At 47.4% G+C, this 27,965-nt stretch overlaps 1 protein-coding gene across 2 annotated transcripts in view; it reads right to left on the reverse strand.

Moving 5' to 3' along the window:
- LOC139383469 (palmitoyltransferase ZDHHC14-like) overlaps positions 1–27,965 on the reverse strand; it is a 113,916-nt gene that overhangs the window by 17,594 nt on the left and 68,357 nt on the right. For both annotated transcript variants that reach the window (XM_071128018.1, XM_071128017.1), the window contains exons 4-7: positions 22,703–22,858; positions 11,870–12,007; positions 10,610–10,658; positions 8,912–9,014 (exon numbers count right to left, since the gene is read on the reverse strand). In XM_071128018.1, coding sequence (XP_070984119.1) covers positions 8,912–9,014; positions 10,610–10,658; positions 11,870–12,007; positions 22,703–22,858 — 446 coding nt within the window. The remainder of the gene's footprint in view (positions 1–8,911; positions 9,015–10,609; positions 10,659–11,869; positions 12,008–22,702; positions 22,859–27,965) is intronic.

Consider the following 27,965-nt stretch of genomic DNA (forward strand, 5'->3'; position numbering starts at 1 on the left):
TCTAGTAGTGTCTATGTGTAATCTGGTAGCAGACAGGAGAAGGCTGGGGGTCTAGTAGTATCTATGTGTAATCTGGTAGCAGACAGGAGAAGGCTGGGGGTCTAGTAGTGTCTATGTGTAATCTGGTAGCAGACAGGAGAAGGCTGGGGGTCTAGTAGTGTCTATGTGTAATCTGGTAGCAGACAGGAGAAGGCTGGGGGTCTAGTAGTGTCTATGTGTAATCTGGTAGCAGACAGGAGAAGGCTGGGGGTCTAGTAGTGTCTATGTGTAATCTGGTAGCAGACAGGAGAAGGCTGGGGGTCTAGTAGTGTCTATGTGTAATCTGGTAACAGACAGGAGAAGGCTGGGGGTCTAGTAGTGTCTATGTGTAATCTGGTAGCAGACAGGAGAAGGCTGGCGGTCTAGTAGTGTCTATGTGTAATCTGGTAGCAGACAGGAGAAGGCTGGGGGTCTAGTAGTGTCTATGTGTAATCTGGTAGCAGACAGGAGAAGGCTGGGGGTCTAGTAGTGTCTATGTGTAATCTGGTAGCAGACAGGAGAAGGCTGGGGGTCTAGTAGTGTCTATGTGTAATCTGGTAGCAGACAGGAGAAGGCTGGGGGTCTAGTAGTGTCTATGTGTAATCTGGTAGCAGACAGGAGAAGGCTGGGGGTCTAGTAGTGTCTATGTGTAATCTGGTAGCAGACAGGAGAAGGCTGGGGGTCTAGTAGTGTCTGTGTGTAATCTGGTAGCAGACAGAAGAAGGCTGGGGGTCTAGTAGTGTCTATGTGTAATCTGGTAGCAGACAGGAGAAGGCTGGGGGTCTAGTAGTGTCTATGTGTAATCTGGTAGCAGACAGGAGAAGGCTGGGGGTCTAGTAGTGTCTATGTGTAATCTGGTAGGAGACAGGAGAAGGCTGGGGGTCTAGTAGTGTCTATGTGTAATCTGGTAGCAGACAGGAGAAGGCTGGGGGTCTAGTAGTGTCTATGTGCAATCTGGTAGCAGACAGGAGAAGGCTGGGGGTCTAGTAGTGTCTATGTGTAATCTGGTAGCAGACAGGAGAAGGCTGGGGGTCTAGTAGTGTCTATGTGTAATCTGGTAGCAGAAAGGAGAAGGCTGGGGGTCTAGTAGTGTCTATGAGTAATCTGGTAGCAGACAGGAGAAGGCTGGGGGTCTAGTAGTGTCTATGAGTAATCTGGTAGCAGACAGGAGAAGGCTGGGGGTCTAGTAGTGTCTATGTGTAATCTGGTAGCAGACAGGAGAAGGCTGGGGGTCTAGTAGTGTCTATGTGTAATCTGGTAGCAGACAGGAGAAGGCTGGGGGTCTAGTAGTGTCTATGTGTAATCTGGTAGCAGACAGGAGAAGGCTGGGGGTCTAGTAGTGTCTATGTGTAATCTGGTAGCAGACAGGAGAAGGCTGGGGGTCTAGTAGTGTCTATGTGTAATCTGGTAGCAGACAGGAGAAGGCTGGGGGTCTAGTATTGTCTATGTGTAATCTGGTAGCAGACAGGAGAAGACTGGGGGTCTAGTATTGTCTATGTGTAATCTGGTAGCAAACAGGAGAAGGCTGGGGGTCTAGTAGTGTCTGTGTAATCTGGTAGCAGACAGGAGAAGGCTGGGGGTCTAGTAGTGTCTATGTGTAATCTGGTAGCAGACAGGAGAAGGCTGGGGGTCTAGTAGTGTCTATGTGTAATCTGGTAGCAGACAGGAGAAGGCTGGGGGTCTAGTAGTGTCTATGTGTAATCTGGTAGCAGACAGGAGAAGGCTGGGGGTCTAGTCGTGTCTGTGTAATCTGGTAGCACACAGGAGAAGGCTGGGGGTCTAGTAGTGTCTATGTGTAATCTGGTAGCAGACAGGAGAAGGCTGGGGGTCTAGTAGTGTCTATGTGTAATCTGGTAGCAGACAGGAGAAGGCTGGGGGTCTAGTAGTGTCTATGTGTAATCTGGTAGCAGACAGGAGAAGGCTGGGGGTCTAGTAGTGTCAATGTGTAATCTGGTAGCAAACAGGAGAAGGCTGGGGGTCTAGTAGTGTCTATGTGTAATCTGGTAGCAGACAGGAGAAGGCTGGGGGTCTAGTAGTGTCTGTGTAATCTGGTAGCACACAGGAGAAGGCTGGGGGTCTAGTAGTGTCTATGTGTAATCTGGTAGCAGACAGGAGAAGTCTGGGGGTCTAGTAGTGTCTATGTGTAATCTGGTAGCAGACAGGAGAAGGCTGGGGGTCTAGTAGTGTCTATGTGTAATCTGGTAGCAGACAGGAGAAGGCTGGGGGTCTAGTAGTGTCTATGTGTAATCTGGTAGCAGACAGGAGAAGGCTGGGGGTCTAGTAGTGTCTATGTGTAATCTGGTAGGAGACAGGAGAAGGCTGGGGGTCTAGTAGTGTCTATGTGTAATCTGGTAGCAGACAGGAGAAGGCTGGGGGTCTAGTAGTGTCTATGTGTAATCTGGTAGCAGACAGGAGATGGCTGGGGGTCTAGTAGTGTCTATGTGTAATCTGGTAGCAGACAGGAGAAGGCTGGGGGTCTAGTAGTGTCTATGTGTAATCTGGTAGCAGACAGGAGAAGGCTGGGGGTCTAGTAGTGTCTATGTGTAATCTGGTAGCAGACAGGAGAAGGCTGGGGGTCTAGTAGTGTCTATGTGTAATCTGGTAGCAGACAGGAGAAGGCTGGGGGTCTAGTAGTGTCTATGTGTAATCTGGTAGCAGACAGGAGAAGGCTGGGGGTCTAGTAGTGTCTATGTGTAATCTGGTAGCAGACAGGAGAAGGCTGGGGGTCTAGTAGTGTCTATGTGTAATCTGGTAGCAGACAGGAGAAGGCTGGGGGTCTAGTAGTGTCTATGTGTAATCTGGTAGCAGACAGGAGAAGGCTGGGGGTCTAGTAGTGTCTATGTGTAATCTGGTAGCAGACAGGAGAAGGCTGGGGGTCTAGTAGTGTCTATGTGTAATCTGGTAGCAGACAGGAGAAGGCTGGGGGTCTAGTAGTGTCTATGTGTAATCTGGTAGCAGACAGGAGAAGGCTGGGGGTCTAGTAGTATCTATGTGTAATCTGGTAGCAGACAGGAGAAGGCTGGGGGTCTAGTAGTGTCTATGTGTAATCTGGTAGCAGACAGGAGATGGCTGGGGGTCTAGTAGTGTCTATGTGTAATCTGGTAGCAGACAGGAGAAGGCTGGGGGTCTAGTAGTGTCTATGTGTAATCTGGTAGCAGACAGGAGAAGGCTGGGGGTCTAGTAGTGTCTATGTGTAATCTGGTAGCAGACAGGAGAAGGCTGGGGGTCTAGTAGTGTCTATGTGTAATCTGGTAGCAGACAGGAGAAGGCTGGGGGTCTAGTAGTGTCTATGTGTAATCTGGTAGCAGACAGGAGAAGGCTGGGGGTCTAGTAGTGTCTATGTGTAATCTGGTAGCAGACAGGAGAAGGCTGGGGGTCTAGTAGTGTCTATGTGTAATCTGGTAGCAGACAGGAGAAGGCTGGGGGTCTAGTAGTGTCTATGTGTAATCTGGTAGCAGACAGGAGAAGGCTGGGGGTCTAGTAGTGTCTATGTGTAATCTGGTAGCAGACAGGAGAAGGCTGGGGGTCTAGTAGTGTCTATGTGTAATCTGGTAGCAGACAGGAGAAGGCTGGCGGTCTAGTAGTGTCTATGTGTAATCTGGTAGCAGACAGGAGAAGGCTGCGGGTCTAGTAGTGTCTATGTGTAATCTGGTAGCAGACAGGAGAAGGCTGGGGGTCTAGTAGTGTCTATGTGTAATCTGGTAGCAGACAGGAGAAGGCTGGGGGTCTAGTAGTGTCTATGTGTAATCTGGTAGCAGACAGGAGAAGGCTGGGGGTCTAGTAGTGTCTATGTGTAATCTGGTAGCAGACAGGAGAAGGCTGGGGGTCTAGTAGTGTCTATGTGTAATCTGGTAGCAGACAGGAGAAGGCTGGGGGTCTAGTAGTATCTATGTGTAATCTGGTAGCAGACAGGAGAAGGCTGGGGGTCTAGTAGTGTCTATGTGTAATCTGGTAGCAGACAGGAGAAGGCTGGGGGTCTAGTAGTGTCTATGTGTAATCTGGTAGCAGACAGGAGAAGGCTGGGGGTCTAGTAGTGTCTATGTGTAATCTGGTAGCAGACAGGAGAAGGCTGGGGGTCTAGTATTGTCTATGTGTAATCTGGTAGCAGACAGGAGAAGACTGGGGGTCTAGTATTGTCTATGTGTAATCTGGTAGCAAACAGGAGAAGGCTGGGGGTCTAGTAGTGTCTGTGTAATCTGGTAGCAGACAGGAGAAGGCTGGGGGTCTAGTAGTGTCTATGTGTAATCTGGTAGCAGACAGGAGAAGGCTGGGGGTCTAGTAGTGTCTATGTGTAATCTGGTAGCAGACAGGAGAAGGCTGGGGGTCTAGTAGTGTCTATGTGTAATCTGGTAGCAGACAGGAGAAGGCTGGGGGTCTAGTCGTGTCTGTGTAATCTGGTAGCACACAGGAGAAGGCTGGGGGTCTAGTAGTGTCTATGTGTAATCTGGTAGCAGACAGGAGAAGGCTGGGGGTCTAGTAGTGTCTATGTGTAATCTGGTAGCAGACAGGAGAAGGCTGGGGGTCTAGTAGTGTCTATGTGTAATCTGGTAGCAGACAGGAGAAGGCTGGGGGTCTAGTAGTGTCAATGTGTAATCTGGTAGCAAACAGGAGAAGGCTGGGGGTCTAGTAGTGTCTATGTGTAATCTGGTAGCAGACAGGAGAAGGCTGGGGGTCTAGTAGTGTCTGTGTAATCTGGTAGCACACAGGAGAAGGCTGGGGGTCTAGTAGTGTCTATGTGTAATCTGGTAGCAGACAGGAGAAGGCTGGGGGTCTAGTAGTGTCTATGTGTAATCTGGTAGCAGACAGGAGAAGGCTGGGGGTCTAGTAGTGTCTATGAGTAATCTGGTAGCAGACAGGAGAAGGCTGGGGGTCTAGTAGTGTCTATGAGTAATCTGGTAGCAGACAGGAGAAGGCTGGGGGTCTAGTAGTGTCTATGTGTAATCTGGTAGCAGACAGGAGAAGGCTGGGGGTCTAGTAGTATCTATGTGTAATCTGGTAGCAGACAGGAGAAGGCTGGGGGTCTAGTAGTGTCTATGTGTAATCTGGTAGCAGACAGGAGAAGGCTGGGGGTCTAGTAGTGTCTATGTGTAATCTGGTAGCAGACAGGAGAAGGCTGGGGGTCTAGTAGTGTCTATGTGTAATCTGGTAGCAGACAGGAGAAGGCTGGGGGTCTAGTAGTGTCTATGTGTAATCTGGTAGCAGACAGGAGAAGGCTGGGGGTCTAGTAGTGTCTATGTGTAATCTGGTAGCAGACAGGAGAAGGCTGGGGGTCTAGTAGTGTCTATGTGTAATCTGGTAGCAGACAGGAGAAGGCTGGCGGTCTAGTAGTGTCTATGTGTAATCTGGTAGCAGACAGGAGAAGGCTGGGGGTCTAGTAGTGTCTATGTGTAATCTGGTAGCAGACAGGAGAAGGCTGGGGGTCTAGTAGTGTCTATGTGTAATCTGGTAGCAGACAGGAGAAGGCTGGGGGTCTAGTAGTGTCTATGTGTAATCTGGTAGCAGACAGGAGAAGGCTGGAGGTCTAGTAGTGTCTATGTGTAATCTGGTAGCAGACAGGAGAAGGCTGGGGTTCTAGTAGTGTCTATGTGTAATCTGGTAGCAGACAGGAGAAGGCTGGGGGTCTAGTAGTGTCTGTGTGTAATCTGGTAGCAGACAGAAGAAGGCTGGGGGTCTAGTAGTGTCTATGTGTAATCTGGTAGCAGACAGGAGAAGGCTGGGGGTCTAGTAGTGTCTATGTGTAATCTGGTAGCAGACAGGAGAAGGCTGGGGGTCTAGTAGTGTCTATGTGTAATCTGGTAGCAGACAGGAGAAGGCTGGGGGTCTAGTAGTGTCTATGTGTAATCTGGTAGCAGACAGGAGAAGGCTGGGGGTCTAGTAGTGTCTATGTGTAATCTGGTAGGAGACAGGAGAAGGCTGGGGGTCTAGTAGTGTCTATGTGTAATCTGGTAGCAGACAGGAGAAGGCTGGGGGTCTAGTAGTGTCTATGTGTAATCTGGTAGCAGACAGGAGAAGGCTGGGGGTCTAGTAGTGTCTATGTGTAATCTGGTAGCAGACAGGAGAAGGCTGGGGGTCTAGTAGTGTCTATGTGTAATCTGGTAGCAGACAGGAGAAGGCTGGGGGTCTAGTAGTGTCTATGTGTAATCTGGTAGCAGACAGGAGAAGGCTGGGGGTCTAGTAGTGTCTATGTGTAATCTGGTAGCAGACAGGAGAAGGCTGGGGGTCTAGTAGTGTCTATGTGTAATCTGGTAGCAGACAGGAGAAGGCTGGGGGTCTAGTAGTATCTATGTGTAATCTGGTAGCAGACAGGAGAAGGCTGGGGGTCTAGTAGTGTCTATGTGTAATCTGGTAGCAGACAGGAGAAGGCTGGGGGTCTAGTAGTGTCTATGTGTAATCTGGTAGCAGACAGGAGAAGGCTGGGGGTCTAGTAGTGTCTATGTGTAATCTGGTAGCAGACAGGAGAAGGCTGGGGGTCTAGTATTGTCTATGTGTAATCTGGTAGCAGACAGGAGAAGACTGGGGGTCTAGTATTGTCTATGTGTAATCTGGTAGCAAACAGGAGAAGGCTGGGGGTCTAGTAGTGTCTGTGTAATCTGGTAGCAGACAGGAGAAGGATGGGGGTCTAGTAGTGTCTATGTGTAATCTGGTAGCAGACAGGAGAAGGCTGGGGGTCTAGTAGTGTCTATGTGTAATCTGGTAGCAGACAGGAGAAGGCTGGGGGTCTAGTAGTGTCTATGTGTAATCTGGTAGCAGACAGGAGAAGGCTGGGGGTCTAGTCGTGTCTGTGTAATCTGGTAGCACACAGGAGAAGGCTGGGGGTCTAGTAGTGTCTATGTGTAATCTGGTAGCAGACAGGAGAAGGCTGGGGGTCTAGTAGTGTCTATGTGTAATCTGGTAGCAGACAGGAGAAGGCTGGGGGTCTAGTAGTGTCTATGTGTAATCTGGTAGCAGACAGGAGAAGGCTGGGGGTCTAGTAGTGTCAATGTGTAATCTGGTAGCAAACAGGAGAAGGCTGGGGGTCTAGTAGTGTCTATGTGTAATCTGGTAGCAGACAGGAGAAGGCTGGGGGTCTAGTAGTGTCTGTGTAATCTGGTAGCACACAGGAGAAGGCTGGGGGTCTAGTAGTGTCTTTGTGTAATCTGGTAGCAGACAGGAGAAGTCTGGGGGTCTAGTAGTGTCTATGTGTAATCTGGTAGCAGACAGGAGAAGGCTGGGGGTCTAGTAGTGTCTATGTGTAATCTGGTAGCAGACAGGAGAAGGCTGGGGGTCTAGTAGTGTCTATGTGTAATCTGGTAGCAGACAGGAGAAGGCTGGGGGTCTAGTAGTGTCTATGTGTAATCTGGTAGGAGACAGGAGAAGGCTGGGGGTCTAGTAGTATCTATGTGTAATCTGGTAGCAGACAGGAGAAGGCTGGGGGTCTAGTAGTGTCTATGTGTAATCTGGTAGCAGACAGGAGATGGCTGGGGGTCTAGTAGTGTCTATGTGTAATCTGGTAGCAGACAGGAGAAGGCTGGGGGTCTAGTAGTGTCTATGTGTAATCTGGTAGCAGACAGGAGAAGGCTGGGGGTCTAGTAGTATCTATGTGTAATCTGGTAGCAGACAGGAGAAGGCTGGGGGTCTAGTAGTGTCTATGTGTAATCTGGTAGCAGACAGGAGAAGGCTGGGGGTCTAGTAGTGTCTATGTGTAATCTGGTAGCAGACAGGAGAAGGCTGGGGGTCTAGTAGTGTCTATGTGTAATCTGGTAGCAGACAGGAGAAGGCTGGGGGTCTAGTAGTGTCTATGTGTAATCTGGTAGCAGACAGGAGAAGGCTGGGGGTCTAGTAGTGTCTATGTGTAATCTGGTAGCAGACAGGAGAAGGCTGGGGGTCTAGTAGTGTCTATGTGTAATCTGGTAGCAGACAGGAGAAGGCTGGGGGTCTAGTAGTGTCTATGTGTAATCTGGTAGCAGACAGGAGAAGGCTGGCGGTCTAGTAGTGTCTATGTGTAATCTGGTAGCAGACAGGAGAAGGCTGGGGGTCTAGTAGTGTCTATGTGTAATCTGGTAGCAGACAGGAGAAGGCTGGGGGTCTAGTAGTGTCTATGTGTAATCTGGTAGCAGACAGGAGAAGGCTGGGGGTCTAGTAGTGTCTATGTGTAATCTGGTAGCAGACAGGAGAAGGCTGGGGGTCTAGTAGTGTCTATGTGTAATCTGGTAGGAGACAGGAGAAGGCTGGGGGTCTAGTAGTGTCTATGTGTAATCTGGTAGCAGACAGGAGAAGGCTGGGGGTCTAGTAGTGTCTATGTGTAATCTGGTAGCAGACAGGAGAAGGCTGGGGGTCTAGTAGTGTCTATGTGTAATCTGGTAGCAGACAGGAGAAGGCTGGGGGTCTAGTAGTGTCTATGTGTAATCTGGTAGCAGACAGGAGAAGGCTGGGGGTCTAGTAGTGTCTATGAGTAATCTGGTAGCAGACAGGAGAAGGCTGGGGGTCTAGTAGTGTCTATGAGTAATCTGGTAGCAGACAGGAGAAGGCTGGGGGTCTAGTAGTGTCTATGTGTAATCTGGTAGCAGACAGGAGAAGGCTGGGGGTCTAGTAGTGTCTATGTGTAATCTGGTAGCAGACAGGAGAATACTGGGGGTCTAGTAGTGTCTATGTGTAATCTGGTAGCAGACAGGAGAAGGCTGGGGGTCTAGTAGTGTCTATGTGTAATCTGGTAGCAGACAGGAGAAGGCTGGCGGTCTAGTAGTGTCTATGTGTAATCTGTAGCAGACAGGAGAAGGTTGGGGGAATGGAGGAACCTTGTACGTACTGGATGTTTTACAGACAAGAACTTCAGCAAATTTAAGAGGAATCCACTTAAACACCTACTTAATTTGTGGTGTAGCGCGAAGTGTGTGTGTTGTGTACATGTACTCACATCTTCGTTTGTGGTCTGGTTGGAACTGATCAGGTACGTGTGGAATCCAGAGAGGCCCACTATGGACCAGACAGAGAAGAAACACACCACCACCTCCAGCACAGTGACCAAAGGGTTAAGGAACCAACACACACACACACTCAGTCAATATGCTACAGCTGAGAGAGTCAAAAACACATCCGCTCTCTCTCTCCCTGACAGACACACGTCAAACGCAGAGTAGAAGAAAGGACACAAGCCTACACACAGTGCCAACAGCTATGGATAGACCTGCTGCCAACGCCTGTCCTGGCCCTATGTCCATTTGACTGGAAACAGCAGTGGTGGCACAGCGAAACAGTAGCATCCAATAGCATGATCAGAATAAGGAGCAGTGGTATCTCAGGACGAGAGGAGTTATGTAACAGAGCTTCCCCTGGGCTGCCGATGTCATTCACATACAGCCAGTGGCTTTCTGACAACGGGCAAGACAGAGTTAATCAAATGACTGTCTACTCCAGGATAACTTTCTCACGCCACCTCCTCTCTCTCTCTCTCTCTGTCTCAAGGACAAGCAGAGAGGTCACCTTTCACATACGGGAGATTGGCGAGATGCTATCAGGCCTCATCTTGAAAGCTCTGTGCAGCCGTAGGAGACGAGGCTGCTGTGTTATCAGCCAAGCCCGCCACGCGGTTCCTCCCCAGCAGGCACGACGTGCTCCGTATCTCTCTGAGAGAGAGAGAGAGAGAGAGAGAGAGAGAGTAGCAGCACGCCCGCACAGACAAATGACGCCTTGCAGAAGGAGGGACAGACGCTTGCAAATCGAGCAGCCTGGCCGGCAGCTTATTGGCAACACTGAAATTAAGAATACCGTCTACAAGCGTCTGAGAGATAAGCGGCATGGGAGGGGTGACTATGACCTTGCGTTAACAGAGGTTACAGAAGAGTTGTAAGGACGGCACAATAGCGAGGCTTTCCATAAGACAATTCGTAACTAAAAAGCATTCTAAAAATACATCTATGTGACGTGACCAAATTGGTCCCAGTACTATTGTGCAGAGGCTACGCACCCGCTAGCTTCTGCAGCCTTTCGGACAGTAATGACAACAGGGTCAACCACAGGGTCAGCTAGAGTCACCCTCCTCGTCCTCTCCACCCCAGGCAGCTGTCAACCTCTGGGGAGGACACGACACGACCAATCCGGCTGTTTGGAACGCAGCAACGCTGAGGGAGGATGGAGGGAGACAAATACTGTACAGAGAGAGATATACTGTAGATGAAGAGGGAGGGAGGGAGAGAGAGAGAAAGCCAGGGAGACAGAGGCTATGTAAGCCTATCAGAGTAGGAGTCATCGGGGACAACTGTCATGCACAGCAGGGCTGAGGAACAGAACAGGTCACAGCATGGCAGAGACAGGGAGTGGAAGTTGGCACTTGCACTTAGCAACTGTAAAACGCAATTGCCAGGGAATGGCACAGGCCTGAGATCAAGGGTAACATGACACACACACACACACACACACACACACACACACACACACACACACACACACACACACACACACACACACACACACACACACACACACACACACACACACACACACACACACACACACACACACACACACACACACACACACACACACACACACACACACACACACACACACACACACACACACTTTGCATGTAGATCACTATTGCAAGAAAGGATATCTGGCAGGACTGTCTTTGAGTGTGTTGAGGAACCCATATCGATGGGATCCTGCAGAGAGAGACAAGAGGAGAGAGTTTAATGACAGTTCATCTTTCGAAAAAAAAAGATTTAAAACTCAAAAGGAACTTTAAAATCGTCTTTAATCCGATTCCTCGCATTCAAATCACTGGCAAATTAGATGGTGAATCACGGCTGGCAATTAGGTCAGCCACAGAGCTCGACTTTGAACGGAGTGAATCAGATGTACTTTAGGCTGGTAGGGGATAGGGCCTAACACCCTCAAAACTGACTACATACAACATACCAGTATGTCAAACCAACACTATCTGAATCTCGCACAATGCTAGGGAGTGAGAGCCTCTCTCAAAAAGAGACAACACCGTTAGTCTACAGTGAAGCGCTTTGACAGATAGGGTAGGTATATGGATGTGCAGAGAGCAGCGGATAGGAGGGCACCTGCCTGTATTGGCACCGAACAGAGTGATAAACCTACAGAGTGTGCTGTGTGTCTAGGTTTCCGTTGAACAGTGCAGGGTGGATTGGATATCATGCGCCATAAACACTCGGTAGCTTTTCTCTTCAAACCAAATGGGCGACATCAGCAAGTATGACGAGGCTGAGCAAGACAGATCACACCCACTTTAATTGCCATTCCATTTTAACTGCCATCTGGGGAAAGGGAGGCTAGAGAGGGGAGGAGAGGGAGCACAATCCAATATGGCCATCTAGCCAAATTCAGTCACCAGAGACATATTGATCCCCGTGTTTCTTGTCTCATCCATAACAGTGACAGGTGTTTCTAGCTGGGTGCCCTCCACAGCTCCTCTGAGAAGACGACGGTAAGTATATGGGCTGTACAGGAGAGAGGCTTGTTAACCTGGTTGTCGAGATGGGGGCTGACAATCTAATAGAGCAGACGTCTCTGAAGAAGGGAGAGTTTTATTTCTGTTTCACCCATGCCCACAAAGTCAATATTTCACAATCTAGAGAAGGATACAAAAGAGACATGAAGTGCAGAGAATATTCTCTGTTGATTAACGGTGTCTGTCTTTTCTTCTGTTCGTTTTCCCCAGCCCAGCACACATCCACCCACCCACTCTCCCACCCACACATCATCTCACACTTGGGGGAGATGGTAAGGAGCCAGAATAGTGCTGGGCTTCACAACGCCCACTTACAGCCTGCTGGTTGGCTGCTCCAACACAACCAGGACCGGATGAAGAGGAAGAGGTGTGTGCTCTTCATTGGTCACTACTTACGCAGGATGACGTGTGTGATGACAAAGGCGAAGATAAAGATTGTGAGGAAGGAGAGGGAGAGGATGAACATGTAGAAGAAACGGTAGTTCCTCTTCCCAACACAGTTCCCCACCCACGGACAGTGGTGGTCAAAACGCTCTGCGGGGAGAGACAGAAAGACGTGCATTAAAGACACATTAAGCAAGTGCAACAACAATTGGGAAAGAAATACACACACACACACGAGTTTACTAGAGCTTTGAGTCACTGCCAACCTGCCATTGAGAGGAAGCTGGCTGCAGGTACAAAGGCAGGTAATGTCAGGCCTCTGAAAACAGCAGTCCATTTCAAAGCACCGCAGACACACAGTTTAAACCATGCCCCACACACAGTTTACTGTTGCCACCTTGATGCCAAATTAAAAGGTTGTTATTTTGAGTTACAAGTACCTGTCACACACAGACAGCACCGTGCCTTCCTGACTCAACCAAACTCCTACCTAAACCTCCCAGGCAGAATGTGAACTGTGATTATAATGGAAGTGATCCACATTACATGTACATTTCAGGAAGTAAGCATTCCCTTTGAGCCCTGGCATGATTAGCTACTCTTTCAGACTGCTTCTGCTGCCTATTTAAACACAACCTATTACACAGAGGAGAGGGAGGGAGGGAGGCAATCCAAACTCTGCTGCTGAGTTGAGTTGGTCTGTGAATGAGTGATACTGTGGGCACATGGATAATAGCATCCTATGAGACCTCCATTAGGAACTTGAGTGACTGTGTGAGGACTTGGAGCTGACAAGATGGAGAGGACCATTATAATGGAGTCCAATGTGTCAGAGCTGTTACCAGGCTGACTGCTTCAGACACCACTCAGTAGTGTTACCAGGCTGACTGCTTCAGACACCACTCAGTAGTGTTACCAGGCTGACTGCTTCAGACACCACTCAGTAGTGTTACCAGGCCGACTGCTTCAGACACCACTCAGTAGTGTTACCAGGCTGACTGCTTCAGACACCACTCCTCACTGTTACCAGGCTGACTGCTTCAGACACCACTCAGTAGTGTTACCAGGCCGACTGCTTCAGACACCACTCCTCACTGTTACCAGGCTGATTGCTTCAGACACCACTCAGCACTGTTACCAGGCTGACTGCTTCAGACACCACTCAGTACTGTTACCAGGCTGACTGCTTCAGACACCACTCCTCACTGTTACCAGGCTGACTGCTTCAGACACCACTCAGTAGTGTTACCAGGCTGACTGCTTCAGACACCACTCAGTAGTGTTACCAGGCTGACTGCTTCAGACACCACTCAGTAGTGTTACCAGGCTGACTACTTCAGACACAACTCAGTAGTGTTACCAGGCTGTCTGCTTCAGACACCACTCAGTAGTGTTACCAGGCTGACTGCTTCAGACATCACTCAGTAGTGTTACCAGGCTGACTGCTTCAGACATCACTCAGTACTGTTACCAGGCTGACTGCTTCAGACACCACTCAGTACTCTTACCAGGCTGACTGCTTCAGACACCACTCAGTACTCTTACCAGGCTGACTGCTTCAGACACCACTCAGTACTCTTACCAGGCTGACTGCTTCAGACACCACTCAGTACTCTTACCAGGCTGACTGCTTCAGACACCACTCTGTACTGTTACCAGGCTGACTGCTTCAGACACCACTCAGTAGTGTTACCAGGCTGACTGCTTCAGACATCACTCAGTAGTGTTACCAGGCTGACTGTTCAGACACCACTCGGCACTGTTACCAGGCTGACTGCTTCAGACACCACTCAGTACTGTTACCAGGCTGACTGCTTCAGACACCACTCAGTACTCTTACCAGGCCGACTGTTCAGACACCACTCAGTAGTGTTACCAGGCTGACTGTTCAGACACCACTCAGTAGTGTTACCAGGCTGACTGTTCAGACACCACTCAGTAGTGTTACCAGGCTGACTGTTCAGACACCACTCAGTAGTGTTACCAGGCTGACTGTTCAGACACCACTCAGTAGTGTTACCAGGCTGACTGTTCAGACACCACTCAGTAGTGTTACCAGGCTGACTGTTCAGACACCACTCAGTAGTGTTACCAGGCTGACTGTTCAGACACCACTCAGTAGTGTTACCAGGCTGACTGTTCAGACACCACTCAGTAGTGTTACCAGGCTGACTGTTCAGACACCACTCAGTAGTGTTACCAGGCTGACTGTTCAGACACCACTCAGTAGTGTTACCAGGCTGACTGTTCAGACACCACTCAGTAGTGTTACCAGGCTGACTGTTCAGACACCATTCAGTAGTGTTACCAGGCTGACTGTTCAGACACCACTCAGTAGTGTTACCAGGCTGACTGTTCAGACACCACTCAGTAGTGTTACCAGGCTGACTGTTCAGACACCACTCAGTAGTGTTACCAGGCTGACTGTTCAGACACCACTCAGTAGTGTTACCAGGCTGACTGTTCAGACACCACTCAGTAGTGTTACCAGGCTGACTGTTCAGACACCACTCAGTAGTGTTACCAGGCTGACTGTTCAGACACCACTCAGTAGTGTTACCAGGCTGACTGTTCAGACACCACTCAGTAGTGTTACCAGGCTGACTGTTCAGACACCACTCAGTAGTGTTACCAGGCTGACTGTTCAGACACCACTCAGTAGTGTTACCAGGCTGACTGTTCAGAGCTTTAAACTGTTGTGTAAATACTCTATATTTGGAACACGAATCAAATACACATCTCTGCGATACCTGCAGTTTAAATCTCCATGCTACAAACTATGTCAAGATGATCGAGAATTTGCATGCTGTATCTGGGAACTGGGAGAGAAGCTTATGGAAGAGAGAAAAACAGAGAATGTTATGAGGAGGTAATAGTGGATGAAGGGAGCTGGGTAGAGTAGGAGAGGAAGACAGGAGTTGGCAGGGCCTCTCCTCACAGCCATGTGTTCTGTGTCGAGGAGGTTGAGAAGACCCCTAGGCAAGTCACGGAATCTCAGGCAGGCCAGACAGAAAGAGAAGAAGCCTAGAGAGAGCAGGCTCACTGCTTGTGTGGAAGAGAGAAGCAAATCCTCCTGCTTCTTCCTCCACTGCCTCGGGGAGTGGCCTGTTTTTTTCTGCCACAGTCAGAATGACAGACAGAGGGGATAGGAGAGACTGCACTGCAGGTGGGTGGAGAAGGATGGATAGAAGGAGCTAGAGAAGGAATCCGAGAAAGTTGTTGTTCAGTGGGTACATGCAGCTCCATCCTCCCCACAACAGAACACGCCACGGTGGGTGATTCACACAGTGAGTTATGAAACGTTCTGTTCTCATGTTCTATCATCTATCTTCCTCGGCTCTGCTAGGCGTTAATGAGCCCATAAATCCCTGGTCATATGGGAACCGTCTCTGGGTACAGGACAGGAGAACACAACAGGAGGGAGACAGTGGCTCTGTGGGGGCTGAGCAGTGATTACTGAGGCTCTGGCGGGCCTGGAGCGGAGGCTGAGAGGCCCATGGTTGATCGGTCGGAACACCCTAGCAGTAGATAGCTCTATTAAACATTCCTATGGAGGGATGTCCGTGTGACATGACACAGCTTTTAGCTACGTGTACATGCAGAGCACACAAACACAAAGGGACAATATGTATCCAAGATGGCGTAGCAGTGGGATGTTTGTTTTGATTGTCCCGTCCCGTGTATATACACTGCTCAAAAAAATAAAGGGAACACTAAAATAACACATCCTAGATCTGAATGAATGAAATATTCTTATTAAATACTTTTTTCTTAACATAGTTGAATGTGCTGACAACAAAATCACACAAAAATTATCAATGGAAATCAAATTTATCAACCCATGGAGGTCTGGATTTGGAGTCACTCAATATGAAAGTGGAAAACCACACTACAGGCTGATCCAACTTTGATGTAATGTCCTTAAAACAAGTCAAAATGAGGCTCAGTAGTGTGTGTGGCCTCCACGTGCCTGTATGACCTCCCTACAACGCCTGGGCATGCTTCTGATGAGGTGGCGGATGGTCTCCTGAGGGATCTCCTCCCAGACCTGGACTAAAGCATCCGCCAACTCCTGGACAGTCTGTGGTGCAACGTGGCGTTGGTAGATGGAGTGAGATATGATGTCCCAGATGTGCTCAATTGGATTCATGTCTGGGGAACTGGCGGGCCAGTCCATAGCATCAATGCCTTCCTCTTGCAGGAACTGCTGACACACTCCAGCCACATGAGGTCTAGCATTGTCTTGCATTAGGAGGAACCCAGGGCCAACCGCACCAGCATATGGTCTCACAAGGGGTCTGAGGATCTCATCTCGGTACCTAATGGCAGTCAGGCTACCTCTGGCGAGCACATGGAGGGCTGTACGGACCCCCAAAGAAATACCACCCCACACCATGACTGACCCACCGCCAAACCGGTCATGCTGGAGGATGTTGCAGGCAGCAGAACGTTCTCCACGGCATCTCCAGACTCTGTCACGTCTGTCACATGTGCTCAGTGTGAACCTGCTTTTATCTGTGAAGAGCACAGGGCGCCAGTGGCGAATTTGCCAATCTTGGTGTTCTCTGGCAAATGCCAAACTTCCTGCACGGTGTTGGGCTGTAAGCACAACCCCCACCTGTGGACGTCGGGCCCTCATACCACCCTCATGGAGTCTGTTTCTGACCGTTTGAGCAGACACATGCACATTTGTGGCTTGCTGGAGGTCATTTTGCAGAGCTCTGGCAGTGCTCCTCCTGCTCCTCCTTGCACAAAGGCGGAGGTAGCGGTCCTGCTGCTGGGTTGTTGCCCTCCTACGGCCTCCTCCACGTCTCCTGATGTACTGGCCTGTCTCCTGGTAGCGCCTCTATGCTCTGGACACTACGCTGACAGACACAGCAAACCTTCTTGCCACAGCTCGCATTGATGTGTCATCCTGGATGAGCTGCACTACCTGAGCCACTTGTTTGGGTTGTAGACTCCGTCTCATGCTACCACTAGAGTGAAAGCACCGCCAGCTTTCAAAAGTGACCAAAACATCAGCCAGGAAGCATAGGAACTGAGAAGTGGTCTGTGGTCACCACCTGCAGAACCACTCCTTTATTGGGGGTGTCTTGCTAATTGCCTATAATTTCCACCTGTTGTCTATTCCATTTGCACAACAGCATGTGAAATTTATTGTCAATCAGTGTTGCTTCCTAAGTGGACAGTTTGATTTCACAGAAGTGTGATTGACTTGGAGTTACATTGTGTTGTTTAAGTGTTCCCTTTATTTTTTTGAGCAGTGTATATAGTTTTTCTTCATATACATTTATTTATTACAATTTCCATCTACAGACTGAACATGCTCTCCTGCAACCCGCCTCAACTAATGTGGTACGGATCTGCTATTTTTATACTTTAGAACCAGAACCTCCTACTAGCTACTAGCTAGTAGTCAGTTAGCCACTGCTAGCGGTCATTACCGTTAACTCCGACATCTGCCAGCCTCAGCCCGGTCAATTCCTGCCAGTCTGCACAGCGCGATATCAACCCAGAGCATATTGGACTGCTTTTTCTCTACCACATCTCTGGATTCCTACTGCAAGATCTGAACCTTTACTCCGGATCATCGCAGCTAGCTAGCTGCTATCCGAGTGGCTACTCCTGGCTAACGTCTCTGTCCCAAAGCAAGCACCTGGAGCTAGCCTCGAGCTAGGCCCATCTCCCGGCCTGCTAGCTGTCTGAATCGCCGTGCCTCAAGCTCGCCTAGCTACTCACTGGACCCTATGAACACTCGGCTACACGTGCCTCACCCTAATGTCAATATGCCTCGTCTATTGCTGTTTTGGTTATTGATTTATTTCTTATTTAACTGTACAGCCTCCAGCCCTGCTCAATATGCCTTAGCTAGCCCTTTTGTTCCACCCCCCACACATGCGGTGACCTCACCTGGCTTAAATTGTGCCTCCAGAGACAAAACCTCTCTCATCGTCACGCAATGCCTAGGCTTTTCGGGGCGGCAGGGTAGCCTAGTGGTTACAGCATTGGACTAGTAACCGGAAGGTTGCAAGTTTAAACCCCCGAGCTGACAAGGTACAAATCTGTCGTTCTGCCCCTGAACAGGCAGTTAACCCACTGTTCCTAGGCCGTCATTGAAAATAAGAATTTGTTCTTAACTGACTTGCCTAGTTAAATAAAGGTAAAATTACCCCCACTGTTCTCACATCCTACCATACCCTTGTACATTATGCCTTGAATCTATTCTTCCGCGCCCAGAAATCTGCTCCTTTTACTCTCTGTTCCGAACGCATTGGACGACCAGTTCTTTTAACCTTTAGCTGTACTCTTATCCTACTCCTCCTCTGTTCCTCTGGTGATGTAGAGGTTAACCCAGGCCCTGCAGCCCCCAGCATCACTCCCATTCCCCAGGAGCTCTCGTTTGTTCTGTAACTGTAAAAGCATTGGTTTCATGCATGTTAACTTTAGAAGCATCCTCGCTAAGCTTGTTTTATTCACTGCTTAAGCACACTCCGCCAACCCTGATGTCCTAGCCGTGTCTGAATCCTGGCTTAGGAAGGCCACCAAAAATCCCTAACTATAACATTTTCCGACAAGATAGAACTGCCAAAGGGGGCGGAGTTGCAATCTACTGCAGAGAGAGTTCTGTCATACTATACAGGTCGGTGCCCAAACAACTCGAGCTTCTACTTTTAAAAATAAACCTTTCCAGAAATAAAGTCTCTCACCATTGCCGCTTGTTATAGACCCCCTTCAGCCCCCAGCTGTGCCCTAGACACCGTATGTGAATTGATCAACCCCCATCTATCTTCAGAGTTCGTACTGTTAGGTGACCTAAACTGGGACATGCTTAACACCCTGGAGGTCCTACAATCTAAGCTAGATGCCCTCAATCTCCCCCAAATGATCAAGGAACCTACCAGGCACAACAATAAATCCATAACCATGGGCAACCTCTAAGATATCATCCTGACAAAATTGCCCTCCTGTCTTCAACCAGGATCTCAGCGATCACTGCCTGCATGTGTAATGGGTTCGCGGTCAAACGACCCCCCCTCATCACTGTCAAACGCTCCCTGAAACACTTCAGCGAGCAGGCCTTTCTGATCGACCTGGCCCGGGTATCCTGGAAGGATATTGACCTCATCCCGTCAGTAGAGGATGCCTGGTTGTTCTTAAGTAGTGCATTCCTCTCCATCTTAAATAAGCATGCCCCATTCAAAAAATGTTGAACTAAGAACAGATATAGCCCTTGGTTCACTCCAGACTTGAACAGCACAAATCATCCTGTGGCATTCTGCATTAGCATCAAATAGGCCCCGCGATATGCAACTTTTCAGGGAAGTCAGGAACCAATACACACATTCAGAAAAGCTAAGGCTAGCTTTTTCAAACAGAAATGTGCATCCTGTGCACTAATTCCAAAAAGTTTTGGGACACTGTAAAGTCCATGGAGAATAAAAGCACCTCCTCCCAGCTGCCCACTGCACTGAGGATAGGAAGCTCTGTCACCATTGATAAATCTACGATAAATCGATCATTTCAAAAAGCATTTTTTCTACGGCTGGCCACGCTTTCCACCTGGCTACCCCTACCCCGGCCAACATCTGTTATAGACCTATATCCTTCCTGCCATGCCTTTTTTAAATCTTAGAAAGCCAAGATAATAAACAGATCACCGACCATTTTGAAACCCACCGTACCTTCTCCACTATGCAATCTGGTTTCCGAGATGATCATGGTTGCACCTCAGCCACGGTCAAGGTCCTAAACAATATCATAACCGCCATCGATAAAAGACAGTACTGTGCAACTGTCTTCATGGACCTGGCCAAGGCTTCCGACTCTGTCAATCACCACATTCTTATCAGCAGACTCAACAGCCTTGGCTTCTCAAATGACTGCCTCGCCTGGTTCACCAACTACTTCTCAGACAGAGTTCAGTGTGTCAAATCGGAGGGCCTGTTGTTCAGACTTCTGGCAGTCTATGGGGGTGCCACAGGGTTAAATTCTCAGGCCAACTCTTTTCCCTGTATACATCAATGATGTCGCTCTTGCTGCTGGTGATTCTCTGATCCACCTTTACGCAGACGACACCATTCTGTATACATCTGGCCCTTCTTTGGACACAGTGTTAACAAACCTCCAAACGAGCTTCAATGCCATACAACACTCCTTCCGTGGCCTCCAACTGCTCTTAAAGGCTAGTAAAAAAATATATATATATACAGTGCCTTGCGAAAGTATTCGGCCCCCTTGAACTTTGCGACCTTTTGCCACATTTCAGGCTTCAAACATAAAGATATAAAACTGTATTTTTTTGTGAAGAATCAACAACAAGTGGGACACAATCATGAAGTGGAACGACATTTATTGGACATTTCAAACTTTTTTAACAAATCAAAAACTGAAATATTGGGCGTGCAAAATTATTCAGCCCCTTTACTTTCAGTGCAGCAAACTCTCTCCAGAAGTTCAGTGAGGATCTCTGAATGATCCAATGTTGACCTAAATGACTAATGATGATAAATACAATCCACCTGTGTGTAATTAAGTCTCCGTATAAATGCACCTGCACTGTGATAGTCTCAGAGGTCCGTTAAAAGCGCAGAGAGCATCATGAAGAACAAGGAACACACCAGGCAGGTCCGAGATACTGTTGTGAAGAAGTTTAAAGCCGGATTTAGATACAAAAAGATTTCCCAAGCTTTAAACATCTCAAGGAGCACTGTGCAAGCGATAATATTGAAATGGAAGGAGTATCAGACCACTGCAAATCTACCAAGACCTGGCCGTCCCTCTAAACTTTCAGCTCATACAAGGAGAAGACTGATCAGAGATGCAGCCAAGAGGCCCATGATCACTCTGGATGAACTGCAGAGATCTACAGCTGAGGTGGGAGACTCTGTCCATAGGACAACGATCAGTTGTATTTTGCACAAATCTGGCCTTTATGGAAGAGTGGCAAGAAGAAAGCCATTTCTTAAAGATATCCATAAAAAGTGTGGTTTAAAGTTTGCCACAAGCCACCTGGGAGACACACCAAACATGTGGAAGAAGGTGCTCTGGTCAGATGAAACCAAAATTGAACTTTTTGGCAACAATGCAAAACGTTATGTTTGGCGTAAAAGCAACACAGCTCATCACTCTGAACACACCATCCCCACTGTCAAACATGGTGGTGGCAGCATCATGGTTTGGGCCTGCTTTTCTTCAGCAGGGACAGGGAAGATGGTTAAAATTGATGGGAAGATGGATGGAGCCAAATACAGGACCATTCTGGAAGAAAAGAGAGTCTGCAAAAGACCTGAGACTGGGACGGAGATTTGTCTTCCAGCAAGACAATGATCCAAAGCATAAAGCAAAATCTACAATGGAATGGTTCAAAAATAAGCATATCCAGGTGTTAGAATGGCCAAGTCAAAGTCCAGACCTGAATCCAATCGAGAATCTGTGGAAAGAACTGAAAACTGCTGTTCACAAATGCTCTCCATCCAACCTCACTGAGCTCGAGCTGTTTTGCAAGGAGGAATGGGAAAATTTTTCAGTCTCTCGATGTGCAAAACTGATAGAGACATACCCCAAACGACTTACAGCTGTAATCGCAGCAAAAGGTGGCGCTACAAAGTATTAACTTAAGGGGGCTGAATAATTTTGCACGCCCAATTTTTCAGTTTTTGATTTGTTAAAAAAGTTTGAAATATCCAATAAATGTCGTTCCACTTCATGATTGTGTCCCACTTGTTGTTGATTCTTCACAAAAAAATACAGTTTTAGATCTTTATGTTTGAAGCCTGAAATGTGGCAAAAGGTCGCAAAGTTCAAGGGGGCCGAATACTTTCGCAAGGCACTGTATATATATTAAATTTAGAATTGGCTTCCTATTTCGCAACAAAGCATCCTTCACTCATGCTGCCAAACATACCCTTGTAAAATGGACTATCCTACCGATCCTCGACTTCAGTGATGTAATTTACAAAATAGCCTCCAACACTCTACTCAGCAAACTGGATGTAGTCTATCACAGTGCCATCCGTTTTGTCACCAAAGCCCCATATACTACGCACCAATATGACCTGTATGCTCTCGTTGGCTGGACCTCACTACATATTTGTCGCCAAACCCACTGGCTCCAGGTCATCTATAAGTCTTTGCTAGGTAAAGCCCAGCCTGGTCTCAGCTCACTGGTCACCATAGCAACACCCACCCGTAGCGCACGCTCCAGCAGGTATATTGCACTGGTCATCCACAAAACCAACACTTCCTTTGGCCACCTTTCCTTCCAGTTCTCTGCTGCCAATGACTGGAACGAATTGCAAAAATCACTGAAGCTGGAGTCATATCTCCCTCTCTAACTTTAAGCATCAGCTGTTAGAGCAGCTTACCAATCACTGTACCTGTACACAGCCAATCTGTAAATAGCACATCCAACTACCTCATCCCCATATTATTACTTACCCTCATGCTCTTTTGCAACCCAGTATCTCTACTTGCACATCATCATCTGCACATCTATCACTCCAGTATTAATGCTAAATTGTCATTATTTCACCTCTATGGCCTATTTATTGCCTACCTCCCTACTCTTCTACATTTGCACACACAGTACATAGATTTTTCGATTTTTCTTTTCTATTGTGTTATTGACTGTACGTTTGTTTATGTGTAACTCTGTGTTTTTGTCGTTGCTTTGTCTTGGCCAGGTTGCAGTTGTAAATGAGAACTTGATCTCAACTGGCCTACCTGGTTAAATAAAGGTGAAAATAATATATATATATATATATGCACACATAAGCAAACACACCCACTTCTCCTTCAGTCCGCACACTGTCCCAGAATGTGTGCGGTCCTAACAAGATGACTCACCGACACAGTTGTCACAAAGGCTGCAGTGAGAGGCACGCGGTGGTCTGAAGATCTTACAGGTGAAGCAGTACTTGAGCTTGACCGTCTGCCCATTGATGACCACCTCTCTCGTCCTGGGGGGCGGCCGGTAACCCGAACTGGAACCGTTGGCTACGTCTGTCAGGGAGAAGAAGTGGGTATCATTAGCCTCAAATCACATGGTTATTCAATTTGGCAAACAATACGCTGCAATCCTAGCCTCATTCATTGTCATGCCAAATTATGCTTTTGAAGAGTTGGCTAGTTACACAGTATGGGAGGAGGGTAGTACTATCCAGCACAGAGCTGGCACTGTAGAGCGGTACAGGAACCAAAATGAAGTCAATTTGGAACTGTGACTGTCAAGTAGACCTATTGGTTCGTATAGTTCGTATAGTACTGGTCATGATAAAAGCAGAAGTGAAAAGCCTTTTCAAATATGTTGGTTCATTCATGTCTGGCTCTGGAAGCAGAAAGAGCCGCCAGAGAAGTCTAAATGCTCAGCACCTCTCATGACGTCACACGGACTGTTCTAACCTGCTCAGAGCAACATGCCCTTCTCTCTGCTCTCTGGTCGCAATGAATGTCTCAGTAAACTGGTTGTTTTCTCTGAAGAAACGCATGCTTTTCCCCTCAGAGTGGTGTCAAACAGCTTTCTAACAGAGAGGATGATTGACATGATGAGGGGAGATGTTGTTGGGCGGATGATTATGGTAATTTCAAAAGCATAAACGGTATAACCAATTCCCCATTACTCCCATGCTCGTTTCTATAGCTCTCTCTTGTGTGTGTGTGTGTGTGTGTGTGTGTGTGTGTGTGTGTGTGTGTGTGTGTGTGTGTGTGTGTGTGTAGATCATGGTGTGCCTCTGAGCCCAGTGGCAGAGCTGGAGTGGTGTGTATGTGTACACAACTCAACAGGAAAAGCACATCTCTTTTCAGCCCATGTTCAGTGCGATCAACGCAGCCTCATCATCCTCTCCTCCTCTCTATAGAAAGAGGGATAGAGTCAAACACAGAGTGAGTGAATGAGCAGAAGGAGAATTAGTATCTCAACATCCATCAAAGAGCCCTTCCAACAAAGAGAGTAGAAAGCCCAGAAGAAGTTGCTGAGCTGAACTGCATACCATTCATACGCCGTGTGGTACAATCACACACACTCAATAAAGCTCAATAAAGAGCTCAGTAAAGAGAGCCCGTTCATCATTATTCTATTGAAACACTGGCAGATAATATTCTAAAGAACTCCTGTCATTCTCCACTAGGGTTATTGTGTTGACGTCTATAAAATGATGCACACGCATCGGTGGCCAGAAGGCGTGCTTTATTAGGATTCTGAACGGCCAGATAGCTAGCAACAATGACAAGCTGCCATGTGGGGAATCATAGGTGGCTCGTTTCAGTTTGTATTTTATTATTGATACCATGTCTTTGTGTCATGTCTATGCTAATATGGCAAAAAATAACTAGCTAGCTAACCAAATCAAATGTTATTTGTCACATGCGCCGAATACAACAGTGAAATGCTTACTTACAAGCCCTTAACCAACAATGCAGTTAAGAAAAAAAAGGAGAAAAAAAAGAAGTACCAAACGATTAAAGAGCAGCAGTAAAATAACAATAGCGAGGCTATATACAGAAGGTACCAGTACAGAATCAATGTGCGGGGTACCGGTTAGTCGAGGTAATTGAAGTAATATGTACATGTAGGTAGAGTTATGAAAGTGTCTATACATAGATAATAAATGGAGAGTAGCAGCATAAAAGAGGGGGCAATGCTTTGAGAGGGAGGTTGTTGTCCTGGCACCAAACGGCCAGGTCTCTGACCTCCCTATAGGCTGTCTTGTCATTGTCAGTGATCAGGCCTACCGCTGTTGTGTCATCGGCAAACTTAATGATGGTCTTGGGAGTCGTGCCTGGCCATGCAGTGTGGTGTATGTGTTGTTACCTAACCTTACCACCTAGGGGCGACCCATCAGGAAGTCCAGGATCCAGTTGCAGAGGGAGGTGTTTAGTCCCAGGGTCCTAGGCTTAGTGATGAGCTTTGAGGGCAGTATGGTGTTGAACGCTGAGCTGTAGTCAATGAATAGCATTCTCACATAGGTGTTCCTTTTGTCCAGGTGTGAAAGGACAGTGTGGAGTGCAATAGAGATTGCATCATCTATGGATCTGTTGGGGTGGTATGCAAATTGGAGTGGGTCTAGGGTTTCTGGGATGATGGTGTTGATGTGAGCCATGACCAGCCTTTCAAAGCACTTCATGGCTACAGACGTGAGTGCTACGGGTCGGTAGTCATTTAGGCAGGTTACCTTAGTAACTATGGTGGTCTGCTTGAAACATGTTGGTATTACACTCAGACAGGGAGAGGTTGAAAATGTCAGTGAAGACACTTGCCAGTTGGTCACAGCACGCTCGGAGTACACGTCCTGGTAATCTGTCTGGCCCTGCGGCCTTGTGAATATTGACCTGTTTAAAGATCTTACTCACATCAGCTACGGAGAGCCGATCACAGTCGTCCGGAACAGCCGATGCCCTCATGCATGTTTCAGTGTTGCTTGCCTCAAAGCGAGCATAGAAGTAATTTAGCTCGTCTAGTAGGCTTGTGTCACTGGGCAGCTCGCAGCTGTGCTTCCCTTTGTAGTCGTAACAATTTGTTGTTTCATTCATGTAACATCCGACGAGCGTTAGAGCTGGTGTAGCACGATTCAATCTTAGTCCTGTATTGACACTTTTCCTGTTTGAAGGTTCTCCGGACAGCATAGCGGGATTTCTTATAAGCTTCCGGGTTAGAGTCCCGCTCCTTGAAAGTGGCAGATCTACCCTTTAGCTCAGTGCGGATGTTTCCTGTAATCCATGGCTTCTGGTATGTACGTACGGTCACTGTGGGGACAACGTCATCGATGCCCTTATTGATGAAGCCAGTAACTGATGTGGTGTACTCCTCAATGCCATCGGAAGAATCCCGGAACATATTCCAGTATGTGCTAGCTAAACAGTCCTGTAGCTTAGCATCTGCTTCATCTGACCACTTTCTTATTGACCGAGTCACTGGTGCTTCCTCCTTTAGGTTTTGCTTGTAAGCAGGAACCAGGAGGATAGAATTATGATCAGATTTGACAAATGGAGGGCAAGCTTTGTACGAGTCTCTGTGTGTGGAGTAAAGGTTTTCTAGATTTTTTTCCACTCTGGTTGCACATTGAACATGCTGATAGAAATGAGGTAAAACTGATTATTTTTCCTGCATTGAAGTCCCCGGACACTAGGAGAGCCACCTCTGGGTGAGAGTTTTCCTGTTTACTTATGGCCGTATACAGCTCATTGAGTGTGGTCTTTGTGCCAGCATCTGTTTGTAGTGGTATGTAGACAGCTACGAAAAATACAGATAAAAACTCGAAGTAAATAGTGTGGTCTACAGCTTATCATGAGATACTCTACCTCAGGTGAGCAAAACCGCGAGACTTCCTTAGATTTCGTGCACCAGTTGTTGTTTACAAATATACATAGACCGACACCCCTTGTCTTACCAGAGGCCGCTATTCTATCCTGACGAAAAAGCTTAAAACCCACCAGCTGTATGTTATTTATGTCGTCGTTCAGCCACGACTCGGTGAAGCATAAGATATTACAGTTTTTAATGTCCCGTTGGTAGGATATACGTGATCGTATAACCAACAACTGTAAAGTAATGATGTATTTGAGAGACAAGTGCTTATTGTGCAAATGTATTTATGTTTTAAATAAAGATTGAGACAAAAATATACACTGAGTGTACAAAACATTAAGAACACCTGCTCTTTCCATGACAGACTGACCAAGTCGATCCAGGTGAAAGCTATGATCACTTATTGATCCACTTCAATCAATGTAAATAAAGGGGAGTAGACAGGTTAAAACATTATTTTTAAGCCTTGAGACATGAATAGTGTGTGTGCCATTCAGAGGGTGAATGGGCAAGACAAAATATTTAAAGTGCCTTTGAACTGGGTATGGTAGTAGGTGCCAGGCGCAACGATTTGTGTCAAGAACTGCAAAGCTGCTGGGTTTTTCATTATCAAAAGTTTCCTGTGTGTATCAAGAACAGTCCACCACCCAAAGGACATCTAGCCAACTTGACACAACTGTGGGAAGAATGCTGGAATGCTTTAGACACCTTGTAGAGGCCATGTCCCAAAGAATTGAAGCTGATCTGAAGGGGGAGGGGGGGGTGCAACTCAATATTAGGAAAGTGTTCTTAATGTTTGGTATACTCAATGTAGTTTAAATGTTGTCAACAGTCTAAGCCAACCGCGTCCATTTGAGGCAATCAAGTCGCCTCTAAAATGAGAAAAACATTGCAGCATAATGATTATGAAAGTCACATCTAGCCTCACAAACATTAAAATCTCCCCACATCACCATCGTCTGTGAAGAACAACTAATGAAATGTTCATGGAATGACTGGGCAAGGAGCCCAGACAACTGCTACCAATTCTCACATGCATTACTCTTTCCTTTCAGTCAACTAGACCACCAGCATCAACTGGAAAACCACTGGCCAGCTACCACTGTATCAACATGTACTGTAAGAACCTACAAACGAACCTACAAACAAGGACAGCTAACAGTAAGTATAGCTGTGAGGTCAACCATGCGGTAGGATTTTAACAGTGAGGAGGCATACGAGGAAGATGTGGTTTATCTTGCCCAGGTTGAGGCTTTTACTAACAAACATGAAGATACTAAGCAGGCGACTGTACAAGTATTTACAAAAACAAATAAAACAGGACGATGAACAAAAGTAGGTCTAATCAACTCATAAGAAAACCCAGGCTCAACAATTGCCTGTTAACCCGTTACCTGTCTGAGGTGCTCCCTTCCGCTCCGCTCTCAGACACAACTTCTAGTTGACTGTATGTTCACACTACAGACTAGAGGTCGACCGATTAGGATTTTTCAACGCCGATATCGATTATTGGAGGTCCAAAAAAAGCAGATTTTAAAGCAGATATGCATACATACATACATACATAAAATGCCTTTTTTATCTGATATATATATATATATATATATATATATAAAACAATAAAACAATAAAGGGAACACTTAACACAATGTAACTCCAAGTCAATCACACTTCTGTGAAATCAAACTGTCCACTTAGGAAGCAACACTGATTGACAATACATTTCACATGCTGTTGTGCAAATGGAATAGACAACAGGTGGAAATTATAGGCAATTAGCAAGACACCCCCAATAAAGGAGTGGTT

Source organism: Oncorhynchus clarkii, chromosome 25, assembly GCF_045791955.1.
Source record: "Oncorhynchus clarkii lewisi isolate Uvic-CL-2024 chromosome 25, UVic_Ocla_1.0, whole genome shotgun sequence".
Taxonomy (NCBI): Eukaryota; Metazoa; Chordata; class Actinopteri; order Salmoniformes; family Salmonidae; genus Oncorhynchus; species Oncorhynchus clarkii.